The 22,326-nt window shown below is 35.8% G+C and overlaps 1 protein-coding gene across 10 annotated transcripts in view; it reads right to left on the reverse strand.

Moving 5' to 3' along the window:
* Positions 1–22,326, reverse strand: part of ITSN1 (intersectin 1) — a 308,496-nt gene that overhangs the window by 108,364 nt on the left and 177,806 nt on the right. For all 10 annotated transcript variants that reach the window (XM_056826047.1, XM_056826045.1, XM_056826042.1 and 7 more), the window contains 4 exons: positions 13,229–13,476; positions 11,952–12,111; positions 7,620–7,825; positions 6,141–6,223 (listed from right to left, as the gene is read on the reverse strand). In XM_056826047.1, coding sequence (XP_056682025.1) covers positions 6,141–6,223; positions 7,620–7,825; positions 11,952–12,111; positions 13,229–13,476 — 697 coding nt within the window. The remainder of the gene's footprint in view (positions 1–6,140; positions 6,224–7,619; positions 7,826–11,951; positions 12,112–13,228; positions 13,477–22,326) is intronic.

Here is a 22,326-nt window from a genome sequence, read left to right on the forward strand (position 1 = left end):
ATTGTATCCATATAGAACTTATTTTTGGTAAGTTGAGACTCCTCTCTTTCTGTCAAGCTTCCTTGGCTTTGGACAGAAATGCTAATAATTTATGTGGGTTTATTTTACACGCTACAATTTTGATGAAGATATTCTATAATTTTATAATTTATAGATTTTATACATGATTTTTTTAGGGTTCTCTAATTAAACCTTCATTACCTCTTCCAAAAAATGACAATGTTCTTTCATTGATGGTTTGAAGTCTATATAACTTTCTTTTTGTGTTCTGATACAGTTTTTATATATCAAGATCATATTTGTTTTATAGAAGGAATTGGGTAAAACTTATTTTCCTATATTTCCAAACAGTTTATATGATGCTAGAATTAACTATTCTTTAAATGTTTCATAGAATTTGCTTATAACCCATCGGGTCCTAGTTTGGTCCCTAACCCCACTTTGAGAATTCATTTATGGCTTGCCTCTATTTTTGGTCTGTTAATGTAGCTATTTAAATGTATTCAAACGTTCGTTTATTTCACTTAAGTTGTCAGTTTATCAGCATTCAATTAGGCATATTAGTTTCCCATTTCTTTTACTTTTTCTTCATTAGTTGTGATTTCCATGTTTCTTTTTAAAAATCAAATATGTAAATGTGTTTATTTTATGAGGTTTTAAAATAGCTCCTAATTTTAATTAACAGATTTTTTTCTTTTGCTTTTGTTAATCTTTTTTGATTTTCAGGATTTATAGTTTTGTGTTTAATGGAGATTTCTTAATGACTTTTTTCTAGTTTTGTTTTGTTTTTAAAAGCTGCATGCCTAACTTATTCACCCATTCTTTCTCTTTTTGTTGAAGACAGTGTTTTAAAACACAAATTTTCAGGGGCTGCTATGTGGCTTCATACATTTGAGAGCCAGCCCTAGAGACAGGAAGTCCTGGGTTCAAATTTGGCCTCAAATCCTTCCTACCTACCTAATCCTGGGCAAGTCACTTAACTCCCATTGCCTTATCCTTAACACTTTTCTGCCTTGGGACCAATACACAGTACTGATTCTAGGACAGAAGGTATGGGTTAAAAATATATAAATAGAAATTTTCCACTAAGGAATACCTTGGTTTAAATCATTTTTTTTTTAAAAAACATTCTCATTGTTGCAAAGAACTTTAATGAAATTACTAATTATTTTTATGATTTATTATGTATTTACACATCGTATAGGGTTAAGTTATACTCCAATTAATGTTAATCCTTTTTGAAATGGTCCTTTATTAAATAGTTTCATTTCACTCTGGTTACTAAAAGACATTTAATGGTTTTGTTCCCCTGGAATTATTTGTGAGGCTTTAATTCCCTGGTACATTATTGGTTTTTGTAAAATTGCAACTTTTAAAAATAGGTATAATCATTTCTCCCCTTCAATAATGACCAGAGGTCTATCATACTTCACTTTTCAAAAAGTCCATTCAGGTTCTTAACTTCATTATTTTTCTTTTTGCTTGATTTGTATATATCTGAATGAACATTTAATTAAAAAATTTTTACTGTTTATTTCTCTGTGTGACATATTTAACTTTTCAATTAATTTATTTAAATGCCAGGGCATTTGGCGCACATATCTTAAGTATGGAAATTAATTCATCATCTATGGTACTTTTTAGCATTATGTGGCTTCCCTTGCTTGTCTCTTTTAATCAAGTTTATTTTTGCCTCCTTTTCTGAGATTATTATTGCTAGTCCTGCCATTTTTCTTCAGTTGATGCATAATAGGTTTTTCTCCAGGCCTTTATTTTATCACTGCATAAATCTTTACATTTCAAATATTACTTCTCATAAACAACATTGTGCTTCCTAACCCATGCTACAATGCTCTTCCATTTTATGGATGAGTTCCTCTCATTCATTTTAATAATTATGATAATTAACTGCATATTACTTTCCCCCTCTTTCTCTTACATTTTGTCCTTTTGGCTTCCCTCCTTGCCTTTAAAGAGGCTGGTGAGACTGAATATATTCAGTACCATTGCTCTATGCTTTATGCAATCTGCTTCCACTTTCCTGCCTCTCATGTCTCTGTCTCTGTCTCTCTCTGTCTCATCAGAAGCTCAATCACAGGTTCTTTCCCTTTCTTTATTCTTCAACCTCTCTACGCTCTGTGATGCTTAAAGCTTGTTTTGCTAATTGCTTACCACTTTCTAAATCTAATCTCTTTCTTAACTTCTCCCATATCCTTGCTCCATTTCCTCCTATTTCCATGTTGAATATTGTACTTTTGCACCCAATTCTATATATATGTATATTTTATCCTCCTTTGACCAGTTCAGATGAAAGTGAAGGTCTAATGGTATCCACTCCCTCTACTCCTTTATTCTTTTAAAAATAGTTTTATAATTTGTATACCTAAGTATGCATTATAACTTTCATTATTCTTCTTTCACTTTTCCCCTAAGTATTTTCCTTTCCTCCTCCCTTACCTTTATTTTTTAAGATCATCAAAATATAACAAAACCACTTCCAGGCTCTCTGTCTTACAAGATTCTCTCTATGATATCTAAGGTTCTAAGGGGACTCATATCATTGCCCTCCATGAGAACCTTCTTTAGAGTTTCTTTTGATTGTTTATCCATGTTATTCTTTTTATATTTCTCTTGAATTTTGTTTTCATATTTAAAAGTTTCTACTCAGTTCTAGTCTTTTCATCAATAATGCTTAGAAGTCCTATATTTCTTTAAAGATTTTTTTCCCTGTAGGATTAGACTCACTTTGGCTATTGTTGGTTATAAGCCAACATCATTTGGGTTCTGGAATATTACATTCCAAGTTCTCTACTCCTTTAACATGGTGGATGCTAAATCTTGTGTGAATCTGACTGTGGTTGTTTAGTATTCTCCTTGTTGCTTATAGTATTTTTTCTTTGACCTGAAAGATTTGGTTTTGGTTATGATGTTGTGAGAGTTTATGACCTGTAAATTCAATTTTTCTATTTCTCTCTCATTTTAAGAGGTGATTTTTATTCATGATTTCTTGAAATATCATGTCTAGACTCTTTGGGGAGGGGTGCTCATGGCTTTAACAAACAGCAATGACTTAAGTTATCTCTCCTTGTTCTGTTTTCTACTTCAGTTGTTTTTAATACAAATTATATTTTCCATTTTTCCTAATTTTCAACGTTGTTTTAATATTATTAGTTGTCTCATGGTCATTCATTTCCATTTTGTCCATTCTAATTTACAAGCGCCTGTGGCTTGGTTACAGTTTTGTATCTTTTCTGCTAACCTACAAATTCTCTTTAAACCTTTTCCTCAGTGGTTCTCAGTTCTTTTCCATTTCACCTCTTAAAATAATTTAGAACATCATTTTAAAACCCAGTTTCATTTCCCCCAGGAATTCTAGTTGAACTTGGGTATTGGTTCTTTTTTACTTTGAGACTTTGCTTGTAAGTGGTTTGAAATAAATCTCCTGCTCTGGTATGTATCTTCTGCATCCCTGTTAGCAACAGATTGTTATCTTTTTACAACAGATTGTTATTTTTTTTTTGGTGAGATTCTTTTTAGTTCACTCACTCATTCTCTCAGCCTTATTCTTGAATTAGGATTTTGTGTTAGGGCTAGGATCATCTGGAGGGAACGCCCTGACTGTTGCTTGTTCTTATTTTGAATTCTCATTCTGCTCTTTCCAGGTCTTGATAGCTACATTCCTCAAGGCTCTCAGGGGTGCAAAACTACAGACTCTCCTTTCATCTAAGTAGCTATTCTAGCTTTGTAGCTACAAGTTCCAGACCAGGCTGGGGAATAAAACAGAGGCCTCATTCCTGGGCAGTGCCATATAGTAGTTGTCTACTACAGTCTAGTATTAGACAGTCTCAGGTCTCTTTTTCAGTCTCCACTAGATCTGAGTTCTAGCTCTTAGGGTATAAACCACAGAACTGTCAGTTGGCATCTATTCTTGCTCCTTGTCCAATGTCAAGGTCTTCCAAGCTTAATACTCTTTTTTGCCCTGGTTCAAAGCTCCAAGTTCCAGTTTAGTTCCCTTGTTAGAAGGTCTGATGTGCTGCCCTCTTCATTGAATTCTATTTACAGTATGCAAAAAGTTCTGTTTCCCTCTAAGCAGAACTGGACCAGAAAAATGATTCACAGTGACTTTTCCTTGGATTTCTCAATTAAGAGTTAGTTTGATGCTTTTCTAGGTCTATTGAAGTAGTTGTTGGGGGATAAGGAGGGAAGTAAGCTGTATGTACTTCTGCCTCCTTCTCCACTATCTTAGCTGGTACTGTGTACTATGTCACATATATATCTGTACTATGTCACACTTTTTTAACCCTTTCCTTTAATTTTAGAATTGATGCTAAGTATTAGTTCCAAGGCAAAAGAGCAATAAGGGCTAGGCAATTGTAGTTAAGTGACTGGAACCTGGAGCTTTGAACCAGGGCAAAAAAGAGTATTAAGCTTGGAAGACCTTGACATTGGACAAGGAGCAAGAACATTTTCCAAAATTATAAGATCCAAATGGTCTCTCTCCTTCTCTTCCCTCCCCTCTCCAGGATATGGTAACCAGTTTGATCTTGATTACACAAGTATTATCATACAAAACATACTTCCATATTGGTCATTGTTGTAAGAAAATATTCATATAAAATCAAAACTCCAAAATAAAACTGTAAATAAATTAATGTGAAAAATAGTATGTTTATATCTGCGCCTGACTCCAATGGCTCTTTCTCTGGAGGTGGATAGCATTCTTTGTCCTAAGTCCTTCAGGACTGTGACTGACAGTAGCTAAGTCTTACACAGTTGATCATTGTGCAATATTGTTATTACTATGTATAATGGTTCTGCTTATTTTAATCTGCATCAGTTAATGTACATCTTTCCAGCTTTTTCTGCAATCAATCTGTTTATCATTTCGTATAGCACAATATGAACCTGATTTTTTTAACCCTAGTGTAAGAACTTATTATTTATTCCTATCAAATTCACCTTGTTAGATTTAGCCTAATGGTCCAGCCTATCTAGATATTCTTGATTCCCAATTCTGCCATCTAATATATTAGCTATCCAGGTTCCCAACTTTTGAGTCAGGTACAGAGTAGTTACTTACTAATTACTGGAAAATGGATTGATCTTCCTATTCAATCAGCAGGCCATCTATGCCATTACATAAGTCATTGATAAAAATGATAAAAAAAAAATCCAGGACCAAAAACACAAGGCTGGCACTCCTCGTTAAATGTTTTTTTATGTTGATCTTGTTATTAATAACTACTTTTGGGGCACAGTCATTCAACTAGTCAATAATTAATCTAGTCTTCGGTCTGGTCTTCATATCTCCATCTTGTCCACAAAGTAGAGCTTAAGAGACTTTTTCAAATATTTTTAGGTTTCCATGATATGAACCAATGAAACCTGGTTTGAATGGTTAACACCAGCCCTCAGGCTTAACTGATAGAGAGACCTGACAGCTCCTCCATTCCAGATGTCCCAGACACTTTTATGTTACAGTAGAGCCAATGTGAAGTTTCTTTGCTCCCTACCCCTCATTCCTCATTATGCAATTCAGAAAATACAGTCAATTCACTGGCTAGACTAGCCACTGCCTCACCTCACTGGTGACAGGGTTATCTGCTATTAGTACCAAGTTAGTTCTTAGTCTAGAAACTCTTCTATAAGTTGACCCCTGAGTAACTTTAAGCATCCTGCTCCATGTCTGAGACACCAGCCTAATGTTTTCTGTGGTAGTAGGGGCAATGAAAGACCCATGTTTTTGTTCTTCCCCTTTGGCATCTGTTCTCTTTCCATAAATGCCATTCCAATTTGGAAGTGTCTCTTCAGGAACTGCTCCTGCCTCTTTTGCACTACAGATGGAATGCTATATTCTAGGACTATTTTCAATCTCTTCATAAACTACTATGATTTCTTCCAAATAGCTAAAATTCCATTTTACCATGAAAATTAGCTAATATAAACTAATATGGGACATTTAAAATCTGAAAACTTTTAGAGCATGTTTATTGGTTCTATTATATTATCTTACTAATATTTTATTTTATTGTATTGATTAAATAAGAACATTTTTTCCATGGTTACATGATTCATGTTCTTTCCCTCCCCTCCTCCCATCTTACTAATCTTTTAAAATAGTATTTGGTTCAATTTCTTACCTTCTCCTGGTATCGAAAGTTTAGCTGCTGGTGATGCTACTCTCTTTAGAACAGCAGGACTTTCTGAAGAACCTGAATCCATGCTTAAGAAGAGAAAAATATGGAGATATATTAATTTCTACTGTAGCCAAAGTATGTACACAAATGAATACCACTCAAATAATACCACTTAAAACTTGGAAAAACATAATTTAAACTGAAAGTCAAATTTAATTGCAAATAATGACACTTAAGAGAGGTACATGATATACTTGACTGAATGAAGAACTGGTTCAGGAGTAAGGGAGATCTGGGTTCAAGTGCTCTCTTTGATACATGACTAGGTAACTCTGACCAAGTCGCTTAATAAGCTAATAAGTCTTAAAAAGACTTAGTAAGTCTCAGGAAACTCTAAGACCATAAATCTTAAGACAAGTTGCTAAGCTGCATTGGTAGAGGGAGTTTTCTAACTAGAAAAGTACTTAACTCTGATAAAAATCATTCTACTGGACAAACTCCCTCCATGTCTCGGAGATGCAATGATTAGTTAATGTTTTAGTTTTTATTAATATGTTATTTGGGATATTTGGATTTTTAGTAGGTTTGCCATATGTATAGTCTAATTTAGTTTGAAATTCAAAAAAAGCTAACAAAAGTCAATTTCTTAAATTAAAAAATTTTTTGATTTATTAAAATTAATAATCTATATCTACAAAACTCAGTGACCACTACCTTTTTCCTGACCATGACAGCTTGATGTTAATTTGAACTAAACAAAGGTCTTGGTGGGATTGTGTTATATAAATATTCCAAAAGGAAGAGAAGATTCTCTCCACTGTACTAAAGTAAAACATAATTATCATTATCAGAGGAATTATTTTTTCACATACTTTTTTGTTGTATTCTTCAAAGAAAACTGAATGGACATCTTGCTCCCATGCCTTGAAGTAGACTTTCCCCACTCTAGAGGAATTAGATTTTTAGAATGCTCTGATGGTTGGAGGAAATAGCCATCAAATTGAAGGAAGTTTTTATTGCCCCTCAAAATGGTACAAAAGGGTGCTTGGGCTATGAAAGTATTTGCATATTTAAATGCACTGTATTAAGTTTATCCATATTATATTAAATTTAAAGAAAACTGTAGTAGTTTATAAAGGGATTGAAAATAGTCCTAGTTGTACCATTCATCTGAACTGTGAAAGAAGCAAAGCAGTTCCTGAAAAGACACTTCCAAATGAGAATGGCATATCAGACTATGAAGAGGGAAGGGACCTCAACAATGACTTCATACAACACCCTTATTTTATAGAGTCAGGAAAGGGAAGCCAAGAGAGTGATTTGCTCTGGTTCAAGTACGTAGTAAGTATCAGAGATGGGAAGCAGAACTTAGGGTTCTTTAGAGTCCAACCCCAGTAATCTTGGATCTCACCAAAGTCCCTCTCTTTTCAAAGCACAGTTGTTTTGTTTCTTCTGATAAAAGTAAATGAGGATCACAAATACCTTGATGATTTCCTTATGGGTCCTGAAATGAGCTTCACATAAGACTTTGGGAACCAACCCTTTTGACCTTGAACTTCTCCAAACCACCACATATCTTGCTGTTCCAGGACTGTGATGACATCATTTTTGTTGAAATTTAAATGGTTGTCCTTTTTGGCTCTCCATGGGTACAAAGCTTGTGCTTGTAGCCCCTCTACCTTTTCACCCTTACATGGAACAATATAAAGGGGTCTTTGGTTAAAAAATTGTTTGTTACAAACTCCTCCCAAAAAAACAGAGACAAAGAAAGTAATGTCTGACAAACAACTTTTCAGCAGGATCATAACATACATAAAGAGTTCAGCTGAAATGGTATTAATCAAGAACTAAGTATAGGTCTTGACAGTTTTATTTTTGTATTAGTTTTCTGAAGAATTTCGCTTCTGATAACTTTCATTGTTCTCTTAAATGGGGATTCTTTTGTCATAAAGATATGAGAAATAGTGACCAAATGCAAGCTTCTACTTCTATTCTGTAGCCTACAGATATGTCCACATTGCCTCTATCATTAAAAATAAAACAATTCACCCTTCCATCACCTGTAGCAATTATCCCATCTTGTACCTTTCTCAAATTCCAAGGGGTCAATTTCCCATTTTCTCAATGATTCCTTCACCCCTTTGCATTTTGAATTTCAACTTTATCACTCAACTGAAAGTGTTCTCTCCAAAGTTATTGCCATCTCTTAATTGCCAAGTCCAAGGATCTTTTCTCAGTCAGTTTTCTAAGCTATAAAATGAGCTAGAGAAGGAATAGCAAACCACTCCAGTATCTTTGACAAGAAAATACCAAATGGGCTCAAAAAGAGTCAGACATGACTGAGCAATAGCCATGCTTCTTGATCTCTCTACAGTATTTGACTCCATAGAGCACTCTGTCTTTTTGAATACTTTCTCTTCTCTGGATTCTAATGCTCCCCCTTAGTTCTCCTACCAGTCTGACTACTTCTTCTTTGTCTCTTTTGTTTGCTCATTATCCATATCATGCCCCCTAGCTATAAGATTCCATCCTGGGCCTCTTTTCCTTCTTTCTTTATATTCTTTTCACTGGGTGATCTCATAAGCTCTGGTGGATTTAAGTAGCTTCTTTATGCTTATCTATGTAACCAGCCCTAGTCTCTTTTCTGAGCTTCAGTCCCACATCAACTACCTCTTTTGAATTTTGAATAGGCAATACAACTTCATTATGTCCAAAAGAGAACTTGTCTTTTCCCTCAAACTTTTCTTTGTATCCCCAGCCCCTTACAGAGTGCCTGGCACATAGGAAATGCTTAATAAATGCTTGTGGATGAAATGATAAATGAAATTAGTGGCATTTATTATACTGACTATTGAATAAAACCCCCAAACTGCTTTACTGTATCAATAAAAAAATGTAAGATTTCTTCAAAAAAAGGAAACAAATAAATGGTAGATGATATAAAAATAATTTCTATATGGCTTTGGAAAATGTTCTTGTGCTTGTACATAAACAAGGGTGTGACAGAGTTCAAGAATTCATACCACATTAAATAAAAATTCTGAAACTTGGTTTAACTTCAGTGTCAGATGACTTATAAATCTGTGAGTGTCTGAACCTCCTCAATTACCTTCACTGGACTTCAGTCACCCTGGAGTAGGCAAATCTAGAGGTAAAATTATTTCAGCTCCAAGAGAGTGAATTAGGACCCTCTCCTTTCTGATCACAACTTCCTTACCTTCCACTTTTAATCACTCTCATTGAGTTGCCTCTCCAGCTTCTTTGCAGTCTAACATTCCCCCCCCCACCCCCTGCACTTCCCTTTTCTTAAAGTTTACTATGCATTACTAGGTTTTTAGTCATTTCAACCATGCTGACCTTTCTGTATGGTAAACCTGGCACATTGTGCAAAGGGCACCTCAAAAAAAAATGGAAACAGCTACTGCAAAACTATCATCTCTTTTAGGGGGGAGTTCTAACTTGGGGTCCATGAATACATTTCAGGAAGTTGGTGAACCTGGATAAGGAAAAAATTTCATCTTTATTTTCACTAAGCTCTAATAGATTTAGCATTTACTTCAGTTATGGAGGTAGGCAATAAACATTACACCGAGGAGGGGTGCATAGATTTTAATAGACTACTAAAAATGGATAAGAAATGCTGCTTTAAGGGGAGGGAGCAGGGGCTGTCTATTACAATGCTTTCCACCAAGTGTAGTGCTTCCAAAATGGATGTTTAATTGAAATAAAATTTTCAAAATTTCAACAAAATTGAAAGGTTGTTGTCAAATTATTGAGCTCTTGTCTAGATCCTTCTTGGATTATCCCTTCCATCTCTTCTGTCCTCACTCTCTTACTCCATTGTTTCTTTCCCTTCTGGCTACCAGTACATTTAGTTCTCTAAGTCTAATAAAAAGTAAAAATAGCAACCCACCAAAACTCCTCCCTTAACCTTCTATCCCCTTGAAGCCAACACTTCTTCCTTTGCTTCCTTCTACCAACTAAACTTTTAGAAGAAATAGCCTACATTTGCTTATTGCCTTCACTTCCTCACCATCTACTTCATTTCATCTCTTATAATATGACTTCTGGATTCCCCACCACTTAAATTAATCTCTCTTCTCAAAAGTCACCAATGACTCCGTAATTACCAAATCCCATACTTTTCACTCAGTAGCATGTGACTATTGCCCAATCATTTCTTCCTAAAAACCATGTGGCTTATGTGGCATTTTTAAAACCTAGTTTTCTTACAATAAGAAGGACAATGCCTAATAGAACAGCGCTTCAGGGTTTACAACATGCTTTGTACATACATATGGAAAATAGATCTAATAGCAGCATCTTCCTCACAGGGTTATTATGAGGCTGAGCTAACAAACGTAAAACATTTTGCAAACTTTACAATATAATAAAAATACTATATCTTCTTCTTCTTCTTCTTCTTCTTCATCATCATCATCATCATCATCATCATCATCATCATCATCATCATCATCATCATCATCATCGTTGCCATTGTCTACACCCAGAGCCATGACAAAGAATTTGCAAATCTTGAAAAAATCTTAAAAAAAAACAAATCACACCCACTTCCTGTTTTTACTCACTACCTGAAAGCATTTACTCTTAATAAATGGGGCCATTCTTGACATCACAAAATTTCCATATTGCAAAGAAAACAAAAATTTCTGGCATTAAAAAAAATATTCAAATAACAATAACAGCCATTGCTCAAATTGATACATTGGTTTAAGATTTGAAAAGAACTTTTATATGTTATCTCTATGAACTGTTATGATATTATTATCCTCATGCCATCTTCACAAGAAAGGATGAAGCTTCAGAGAAGTTAAGAGCTTTGCCCAGGATTCACACAGCGGGTAGCACTAATTTTTATTTTAAAAAGTTATAAAAACATTAAAAGGTATTCTTTGTGGTTCTCTATACCCAGATGGCTTCCCACTTAGTCGTAGCTCAGCTTATTATACAGCCAAATTGGATTAGTGACTATCCCTGGTGCTTTCCCACCTCCATATCTTAACTCTAGGATGCCTAGAAGATCCTCCTTCTACATCTTGACCTTCTGGCTACCATTATGTAAATCATTCTTTCAAGGCTCAACTCAAATTCCATCTTCTTGGTGAAGTCCTTCTTGGTCATCCCAGCTAAAGCAGTGCCTCCCTACTCTAGACTTTTGGCATCTGAGTTCTGCCCCTCTCATTAAGATGCTACGTATGTCTTGGATGACGGCTCATTCTGTGTATCTTCTTTCCTTGCTGAGACCATAAGCTCGTCCGAGGCAGCTGCTATGTCTCACTTGACCTTCTTTTAATCGTCCGCCCTGACTACCACAGTGCTTTGTGCCAAGCAGCCACTCAGTAAATACAGATGGCACCGAGTTACCTTGGGTGTAGCCTTTGCCTTCCTGCTTTCATCTTCCCTAATATAGGCTGTGTGTGAACTACATCACCCTCCCACAGCGTGCAAAAAAAAACAACAAACTAGCCTAAAGAACAGCTGAGTCCTCTTTTCAAAATTGCTGGCTCATCTCTTTTTTTTAGGCAGGAAATGACCTTTTCTGCAGAATCAGCATTTGTCCTCTGTTGAAAAATCTAGAGGCAAGAAGGACGCCAGAAGCCACAGAGGAGGAAGTCCTGACATTTACAAACAAAATAGAGCTTCCGCCCTATAACCTAGTTCTTCCTGGTTGGGATTCTCCACACTGTATCCTGGGTTACATAGTATTAGGTAGGTTCACTTCTGTTCAATAATACCGATACGTATTTGTGGAAGATGTTTCAGTCATTCACACCCAGGCATGTTGCTATTTACCTGGCCCAAAACAGGAGATGGCGACGAGCCCGTCACAGTAGCTGGGGTAAAGGCAGATCTTTGCCTTAACTGCCCTGCACTTGGAACAGTAAGAGAAGGCTGAGTTGCCCATGCATCCCAATTATCTGTTTCTGGCTTTTCATTAGTGTTTGTTGGCCACCTAGAAAAGAAAAAATAGCCCTCTCAACAATTAATACGTGCCAATAGATCATCTTTCATTATGGACCTTGGATTACTTGCTCATAGTTCTTGTATCATCTCACTGGCGATTTTATTTTTTACTCAAGTACCATTTTTTTTAAACCCTCACCTTCTGTCTTGGAGTCAATACTGTGTATTGGCTCCAAGGCAGAAGAGTGGTGAGGGCTAGGCAATGGGGGTCAAGTGACTTGCCCAGGGTCACACAGCTGAGGCCAGATTTGAACCTAGGACCTCCCATCTCTAGGACTGGCTTTCAATTCACTGAGCTACCCAGCTGCCCCCTCAAGTACCATTTTTTAAGCAATCGAAAAAGCTGAATTGTGGCACTATAATAAGGGCTCTTCAATGGATTGTTAAAAAACCAAAACGCTCTGAATAAGGCAACCATTCAACACCTTCCTCCTTCACAACAAGCTCCTTCTCGACCATCTTTTGCCATCCTTAAAGTTCATAAATAATCCTTACAGCTTGAAGGCCAATTCTTCACAACCAAGACCTGAGAATTAGCATCATTTGATGACACTCAGGATTTCATTCTACTGTACACTCGAAGAGAACCAAGGAAGGCTCAGAGGAACTTACAGGAAACAGCTTTGTATCTTGCTCCAACCACTAAATTTCATTTCTGCATCTATATCAACAATTGGTGCTACTTAGATACAGGAAATGGCTATAAATAATTGTTGACTGGCTTCAGTGTTACGAGATTATTAGGAAACATACATCTGTTTTAGCAGGAGCAAAGATATTAAGATTCTTACTATGTAACTGCCACTCACCCAAAGATGACTAAAATGTTATCACCTCGTAGATTTTAATATGTCATCCACAACTTTCTTGCACTTTAGGGCAGGAGTTCTATCATTTTTATCTTTGCTTTCCTAGGCTCTAACCTAGTGCCTTCACATACAAGTCAATAAATGTTAATAAATAAATTGAAAACACCAAAAGACATTCAGGATAGAAGCAATCTAGTGAGCTTTTTCTCTGAGAGGTCCAAATAGGAGGGACTGAAATGGATGGAAATTGATACTTAATAGGATTTGAACTATAAAAAAGAATAATACCACACATACGTGGAGCTAAAATCTGCCCAGTTATTGGAAGTTGTAGATGATTCTGATGAGGTTGCTGTCACAGGAGTTGGGGTTTCATGTAAAGCAAGTTTAGGTGCGGGCAGAGGTGCAGAGTCAGCTGCTGGTTTCAGAGGGGTGGGGATCTCATTTTCTGGGATTTTCTCTGCATAGTTTGCTGGAAACCATCCCGTCTTTCCTTTTAATTCCCCTCCAAGCCACCCAGGTTCTCCAGTTTGGCTTTCATCCACCTGTAAGAAAGCCATGGATAGAATGACATTGAGAATATATACATAAACATGCCAAAGACAACAAAGTCCTTGGTCTCACTTCCCCACTACTCCTTGCCCTCTTCCCCAACCATACCCACTTCTCTAATTCCAATAAATAAGAGCACAAGTCTTTTTGTTATAAGGGTTTGCCAATGAATTAAAAATATTTTACTTTGAAAGAAATGGTAAGTGTAATAACTCAAGAGTTGTCACTTTAAAGTGTTTTCTATTTTCTATTTCAAAAATAGTAGATTGGGCAAAGGGTACAGGACTTAGAGTGGAAATACTTGGGTTCAAATATTAGCTGTGTTAATTTAGGCAATTAATTTAGCTTCCTAGGTCTAGGTTTCCTCATCTGTACAATTGGGGAAGGAGGAAGGGAAAGAGGAAAGGGCTGAGTTAGATGGCTTCTGAAATCTTTTCTAACCATGACTCTAAAATCCCAAATAACAGAATTTAAGTTTTAACTTTTATTCTTTATTGATGCTATTTCCTAAAATCCACATTCAGGATTTATCATTAAAGAAAGCTCCTAAGAATTCTCGAGATTAAACTACTTTTCCATTCATTCTAATTATCTAAACACTATAACCTAAATTCACCCAGTAAGAATTTCAATTTAGGGTACATTTAGTACTTCTTTTAAAAAGTTTGAAACTATGCTATCATGGTTGGCAAGGGCAGAAGAGTTTGTTAGAAATCACCATGGTCTAAAGAAGGAAACCATAAGTAAATTGGGTAAACACAGAATAGTATACATGTCAGACCTTTGGGAGGGGAAAGGCTTTAAAACCAAGCAAGATATAGAAAGAATCACAAAATGTAAAATAAATAATTTTGACTACATCAAACTAAAAAGCTTTTGTACAAACAAAACCAATATAACTAAAATCAGAAGGGAAACAACAAATTGGGAAAAAATCTTCATAGAAACCTCTGACAAAGGTTTAATTACTCATATTTATAATGAGCTAAATCAATTGTACAAAAAATCAAGCCATTCTCCAATTGATAAATGGGCAAGGGAAATGGATAGGCAGTTCTCAGATAAAGAAATCAAAACTATTAACAAGCACATGAAGAAGTGTTCTACATCTCTTATAATCAGAGAGATGCAAATCAAAACAACTCTGAGGTATCACCTCACACCTAGCAGATTGGCTAACATAACAGCAAAGGAAAGTAATGAATGCTGGAGGGGATGTGGCAAAGCAGGGACATTAATTCATTGCTGGTGGAGTTGTGAACTGATCCAACCATTCTGGAGGGCAATTTGGAACTATGCCCAAAGGGTGACAAAAGAATATCTACCCTTTGACCCAGCCATAGCACTGCTGGGTCTGTACCCCAAAGAGATAATGGACACAAAGACTTGTACAAAAATATTCATAGCTGCGCTCTTTGTGGTGGCCCAAAACTGGAAAACGAGGGGATGCCCATCAATTGGGGAATGGCTGAACAAACTGTGGTATATGTTGGTGATGGAGTACTATTGTGCTAAAAGGAATAATAAAGTGGAGAAGTTCTATGGAGACTGGAACAACCTCCAGGAAGTGATGCAGAGCGAGAGGAGCAGAACCAGGAGAACATTGTACACAGAGACTAATACACTGTGGTATAATCGAACGTAATGGACTTCTCCATTAGTAGTGGTGTAATGTCCCTGAACAACTTGCAGGGATCCAGGAGAAAAAAACACCATTCATAAGCAAAGGATAAACTATGGGAGTGGAAACACCGAGAAAAAGCAACTGCCTGAATACAGAGGTTGAGGGGACATGACAGAGGATAGACTCTAAATGAACACTCTAATGCAAATACTATCAACAAAGCAATGGGTTCAAATCAAGAAAACATCTAATGCCCAGTGGACTTACGCATCGGCTATGGGGGGTGGGGGGGGGGAAAGAAAATGATCTATGTCTTTAACGAATAATGCTTGGAAATGATCAAATAAAATATATTTTTAAAAAAAAATCACCATGGTCTTCTGGAGGGCAATTTAGAACTATGCCCAAAGGGCACTAAAAGACTGTCTGCCCTTTGATCCTGCCATAGAACTGCTGGGTTTGTACCCCAAAGACATCATAAGGAAAAAGACTTGTACAAGAATATTCATAGCTGCCCTCTTTGTGGTGGGAAAAAATTGGAAAATGAGGGGATTCCCTTCCATTGGGGAATGGCTGAACAAATTGTGGTATATGTTGGTGATGGAATACTATTGTGCTCAAAGGAATAATAAACTGGAGGGATTTCATGTGAACTGGAATGACCTCCAGGAAGTGATGCAGAGTGAAAGGAGCAGAACCAGAACATTGTACACAGAGACTGATACACTGTGGTACAATCGAATGTAATGGACTTCTCCATTAGTGGCAATGCAGTGATCATGAGCAACCTGAAGGGATGTATGAGAAAGAGCATTATCCACATCCAGAGGAAAAACTTTGGGAATAGAAACACAGAAGGAAAAACAACTGCTTCATTACATGGGTCGAGGGGATATGATTGGGGATGTAGACTCTAAACGATCATCCTAGTGCAAATACCACCAACATGGAAATAGGTTCTGATCAAGGACACATGTAATACCCAGTGGAATTGCGCATCAGCTATGGGAAGGGGGGAGGGCAGGAAAGAATATGATTCTTGTAACCAAGGAATAATAATCTAAATTGACTAAATAATTTAAATTAAAAAAAAAAAGAAATCACCATGGTCATATGGAAGGAAGGCTAATCATTTATTTTAACTATAAAAACCACAATAAGTAAGGAGGAAATGAGAAATGGTTCTATTATAACTCCTCTAAATTTTAGAACTACTTAATTTTTTCTTTAATTGGGACAGCATTCACCAAGGAAAAATAAAACATTATAGCACAATTTAAATCTGATATTCAAATTTATTTTCTGTCATTTAAGCTCTCACACAGATTGTTTACTACACTGGAATAAGGTTGGGTTTTCTAGTATTTTAATTTTTTAGTGACATGTTAGTTGATCAAAATTATTCTTTTTTCTCTTTCTTTTACGTTCCCAAAGTTAAGACATTTGCAAAGGCCATAATTACTACTGTTTTTAACATGAACTCTGACTTTATAAATCACAAACATACAAAAAGGATTGGGTTAAGTCTAATGTAAAATACTTTCAAAATATAACAATTACAAGGGAAAATATTAACTAAGATCCAAACACATGAAATTACTAAGGCACACAATAATTATACTTCTCACCTTTAAGAAAAAGAACATAATTAATTCTACACATAATTTTTTAAAATAATTCAGACATTACCCCAAAATATTCAGTGGCTTTATTTTTTCCTTCTTTTAGTCTTTGAAAACTTTTCTCATCAAACAGAAAGAAAAATCTTAAAAGTTGACATTTTTCAAAACAAGAAAAAGGAGTAAAAAATTAAATTTCCAAACATATTTTTGTCTCTGTGTTCTTTTTTCATTGGTTCCCACTTATCTGTTATTATCAATTTCTCTATTTCAATATTCTATATTTCCTAAATGTTCCTTTGAGCCATTTTTCATGATAAATCATTCCTCTTAAATTCTGTTTTGTATTTTAACATACCTCTGTTGTTTTATAAATTAATCTGAATTTCTCTCTAAACTCAGACCAACCTGTTTTAGAAATTATCCCATTTCCCATCTACTTTCAATCCCTCTCCACATAGCCTTAACTCTCCATTTATCAAATTTTCCTTTGATTCAGTTACTTTCTTAAACTAATAGTCTCTCCTCATCACCAAATCTCAGAAAAAAAGTAATCTGTACTTGATGTCTCAATTGCCCCAACCAGTCTTAAATGCTCTGCAATCTATATTTGGTTAATTCGTGTCAGCACCCCAAAAAAGGTATTAAACTTGTCCAGTATAAGACACAGGAATTACAAAGACAAAAACAACAGATTTTTACCAGGAGAAGATACAAGAAGATACAAGCAGGATAATTTGAGGAAGGAGTAATAGTAAGTGGGGAGAAGGGCAAAAAGGGAAACTGTGGAAAGATTTCACTGAAGTGATGGTTCCTAAGCTGAATCCTGAAGGGAGACAAGAGTCCTGATAGAGATGAGGGAGTATATTTCAGACATGGGGATGAACCATATGAATACAGAAAGACTGGAGATGAGGTGTTTGGTTTGGGACCAACACATCCCAGTCTGGTGGAACTGTAGCATTCCTGAAGGGGAATGAATGAATGAATGTATGGAATCAGGATGAAAAGGTTGCTAGGAGACAGATTTCAAAAGGTTTTAAATACCAGACTATGGAGTTTGCATTTTTAGAAGTAATGATGGTTTTTGAGTAAGGGAGTAACATAGCCGGACCACTCTTCAGGAAGATGATTTTGTCAGCTGTGTGGGAGATGAAATTGGAGAGAGGAGAGCGTGAAAGTGGGCAGAAAAATGCAAAGGTTGATATTATAATAACACAGAGGAGAAGTGATGAGAGCCTGGACTAGGGTGGAATCTGTATTGATGGAAAAAACAGAATAGAAGCAAGGGATACTAGAGAGGTTGAATCAGGAGAATATGGTAATTGCCTGGATATTGGAAGTGAGGGAAAAGGAAGAAGGGTAACCTTGAGGTCAAAAGTCTGAGCAGGGAACAATCTGGAAAAGCAGGTTTGGTGAAGAAGAGTTCAGTTTCATACATGTTAAATTTGGGAAATCATCTTGGAGGAAATTGGGCTAGAAGGCAATTAGTGACATGGAACTAGACGTTAGGAGATTGGTCAAAGCTAGACAGAGATGAGAGTCATCTGTAGATAGGTAATAACTGAACAAGCACCAATGAGGTCAACAAGGGGACACACGCATACATAAAAATAATGAATATATAGTATGTAATTTATTTATATAGTAATGACATCGATTTAAGTAGAAATAATATTTGTATATAAATATATCTATGTACTATATATTTTATTTACATATTAATATAAATAATATACTCCCCTAGGCTTGTTCAACTATTATTTATTTTACCACGTATATGTACACATGTTTGCATGTCTATCTAGCTTTGTATGTATCATATACATGGATATAACATAAAGAAGAAAGCCCAGAAGGGAATGTGGCAAGAAGCATCAGTCAAGAAGCAGAAGCAGGGGAGCAGGAAGAGAGTATGCTTAATACTTCAAAAGCTACTAAGAGGTCAAGAAAGATGGAGGCAGAGAAAAGACTGCTGCATTTAGCTGTTAAAGGTGGGTTTGTAATCCTTGGGAGAGCAATTCCAGGAGTTAGGAAGCCAGAAGACAGAGAGTAGAGAATGGAGTAGGCAGTGAAACTATGGAAGTAGTGATTTTGGCAGCACGATGGAGGAGAGATATAATACAGTAGCTTAAGGGGATGGCAGAGTTAAATGAAGATTTTTTAAGAATGGAGTAGATCAAAGTTTATTTAAAGCCAACAGAGATTGAAGACGAAAGAAGTAAACTCCTGGAGGAGAAAGGAGTCTGGAGCAAAGGAAGAGAGAGTAGGTGAAGACATTGAGATATCTAGTGAGATGGAAGGACTTTGGATGGATTTTTGGTTATTTTTTTTTCTGTCATGTCCAACTCTTCATGTCTCTTCTGGGATTTTTCTTAGCAAAGATACTAGAGAGGTTTATAATTTCCTTCTCCAACTTATTTTATACAATGAAGAAACTGAGGCAAACAAGGTTAGTGAATTGTCCAAGGTCACACAGCCAGTGAATGTCTCAGGTCAGATTTGCATTCAAGTCTTCCTAACTCCAGGACCAGCACTCTATCCACTGCACTTTTAGATGGATAGTTTTGAATATTCTCATTAAAAAAAAAACAATAAAAAACAAAAAATATTGAATGGGATTGAGTGGGGGGGGTGGGATTAGGAGAATAGGGGAATGAAAAGAGAAGGGTCAGAACAAATGCTAAAGGAAATGGGTTAATAAGTCAAGAAATGATAAAATGACTCAAATATTTCACATGAGTTTGTAGTGAATTCACTTGGTATAGTTGTACAAACTCCTTCAATGGTATTCATAAATGTAGTGGTGTGAATGAAGAAGGAAGATGGTAGATGGTCCAGGGTTTATAACAGGCTGGAGAGATATATTTGAGTTAGGAATAGAGATAAGAATATAGAAACTAGCAGAAGGAGTTGGTAGAATCTGACCTGAATCATTGAATATTGAGGTCATCTAATGTGAATTCCTTCTCTTTATCTTGAAGTCCTATGACATCATTGTCCACTCTCTCATCTTTGGCCCCCATGACCATTCTGACTTCTAAGGTGATTTTTCTTCTTATCAAGGAAAACCTCTCTCTACATATGCCCTTGACTTCACCACTTACTGTCTTCTACAGAAGATGGCAACCTTGAACATCACCTCCTCATCACCTTCTCAACTACCTTCCTAGACCATACCATCTCCTCAAACAATTATTCTTTATCTTTCTTTTCAACCAAAGGCGTAGAGGGTGGGGCAAAACTGTATACATTCACTCCTTGGGATTCCTCTCCTCTCATATACACTTTAATCCTTGAAAATCTGGCTTCCATTTTCATTACTTGTCTGAAACCACTTTCTCTAAAACTACAAATGAATTCTTTTAGAATTTTATTTATTCTAAACTTAATACCAAATAAATCAGCATTTCCATGTATTTAAGACAGAAAAAGAGAACTATACATAAAACTGTGAATATTATATACATTTTCCTTTTTAAACTAAATCTTCATACCCCAAACAAACAAAAATTACCCAAAAACCAACAAATTTGCTATCTTTTTAAAAAAATCCACACCTTGATTGACAAATGTAGGAACATAATTTTCTTTCTGAGACAAACAAAAATATGTTTTGGACATAGAATTAAAATGATAAAATACATATAAGAAAATACAGACTTCCAGACAGCACTTACCCATTCCCCTTTAACCTCCACAAGGAAAGCAAAGATTTGAAAGTAAGGCAATATTACAACATGTTTCACAAAATCGTTTATTCTAACCAGTATATTTAAAATATGTTTATCAACAAGTTTGTTGTTAAACTGAATCTAATAAAGCTGGAAGTCTGATAGGCAACTACATTATGGGAAGGGAACAAAATTTAAAGTCAGTCTGAGATTTTGTTTCATCTTTCATGATTTAGTAAAGAACAAAAAAATTAGAGGTCAATGTGAAATGACATAAGCTGGGCAAGTGTTGAACATGAAGAGGAATTACAGAGGGCTGCACATTCCTTATATACAGTTTCTATGGAAATAAGTAAGAGTGGAACTTTTTGAAAAAAATGAAATGCTTTAAAATACAACATAAATTAAGTTTCAGTTCCATGCTACAAACTACACGGATAAGAAAGTTTGTTGCTTTCCTGCTCAATTCAAGAAGAGATGGCCACTGAAACCTAAGTAAGTCTCAGAAAAAGCTAGAATTGCACAAGACCACATTTTTGGAGCTGGAAGGACCCTTGCTGATCATCTAATCCAATTCCTTAATTTTAAAGATAAGGAAATTGAGCTCCGAGAGAGAAAATAACTGGCTTAATAATTTGTGAGAGGAATTTTAACTCAGGTCTGCTGAATCCAAATCTGCCACCAGAGCACTCTGCTTTTCACAGATGTCATTTCATATGATGTATTAATTACTCTTCCATTACATCCACATCACTTCATAGACAGATAGTTCTTTGCTACTACAAAAAAAGTCACTACAAATATTTTTATTCACGTGGGAATTTCTTTCTCTCTTTGATCTCATATTCTGCATAGCTTACTGAAATTTTCAGTAATTTATTCATTATTTTTTCTGAAAGGATGAAACTGATTCATAGCTCTACTACAAAACAGAGCATATTAGCATGTCTATCTTTCAACAGCCCCATCAATATCATTTTTCTTTCACCATCTCTGCATTCTCATGGGTGCTGTTGTGAAATTAAACCTCAAAATGGTTTTAATTTGAATTTTTTACATGTTAGTGACTTGGAGTACTCTTTCTTATACGATCATAGATTTAGAACTAGAAAGGATTTTAGAAGTCACAGGATCCAATTTTACAGGTGTGGAAACTGAGTTCTAAATAAGTGAAATTACTTGCTCAAGGTCACTTAGGCGGAAAGTAGCAGAGTTGATATTTGAAACCAGGGCCTCTGAAGCCTAATCCATTGCTTTTTCATTATAATACATTGCTACCCTCATTGTACCATGTTTCTTGCCCCTTTCTATTTTCTCTTTTTTAAATTGCCTATTCATCAACTGGGTAGGTAGGAAGAACAGTGGATAAAGTATCAGGCCTGGAGTCTGGAAGATGCATCTTCCTGGATTCAAATCCAGCCTCAGATATTTACTTGCTGTATGACCCTGGATAAGTCACTTAACCCTGTTTTCCTCAGTTTCCTCATTTTTAAAATGAGCTGGAGAAGGAAATGGCAAAACCACTCCAATATCTTTGCCAAGAAAATCCCAAATGGGTTTACAAAGAGTCAGACAGGCCTGCCAACAAATAACATTCATTAACTATTGAAGACTGTTTCTTCTGCTCTAAAACTACTTTTTTTTAACCCCTTACCTTCCACCTTAGAATCAATACCTTGTATTGGTTTCAAGGCAGAAAAGTGGTAAGGACTAGACAATGGGGGTTAAGTGACTTGCCCAGGGTCACACATTCCAGGCCTGGCTCTCCATCCACTGAGCTACCCAGCTGTTCCCTTAAAATATTTTTATTTATCATTAAATACTCATAAATATCCATACCAGTTATGAAAGTGACTAAAAATTAATGTGTCCTTTATATATCTTCAGAGATATCTGTTCCAGCCCAATTTATTATTCCTTCATCTA

Source organism: Monodelphis domestica, chromosome 4 (genome assembly GCF_027887165.1).
Source record: "Monodelphis domestica isolate mMonDom1 chromosome 4, mMonDom1.pri, whole genome shotgun sequence".
NCBI classification, from domain to species: domain Eukaryota; kingdom Metazoa; phylum Chordata; class Mammalia; order Didelphimorphia; family Didelphidae; genus Monodelphis; species Monodelphis domestica.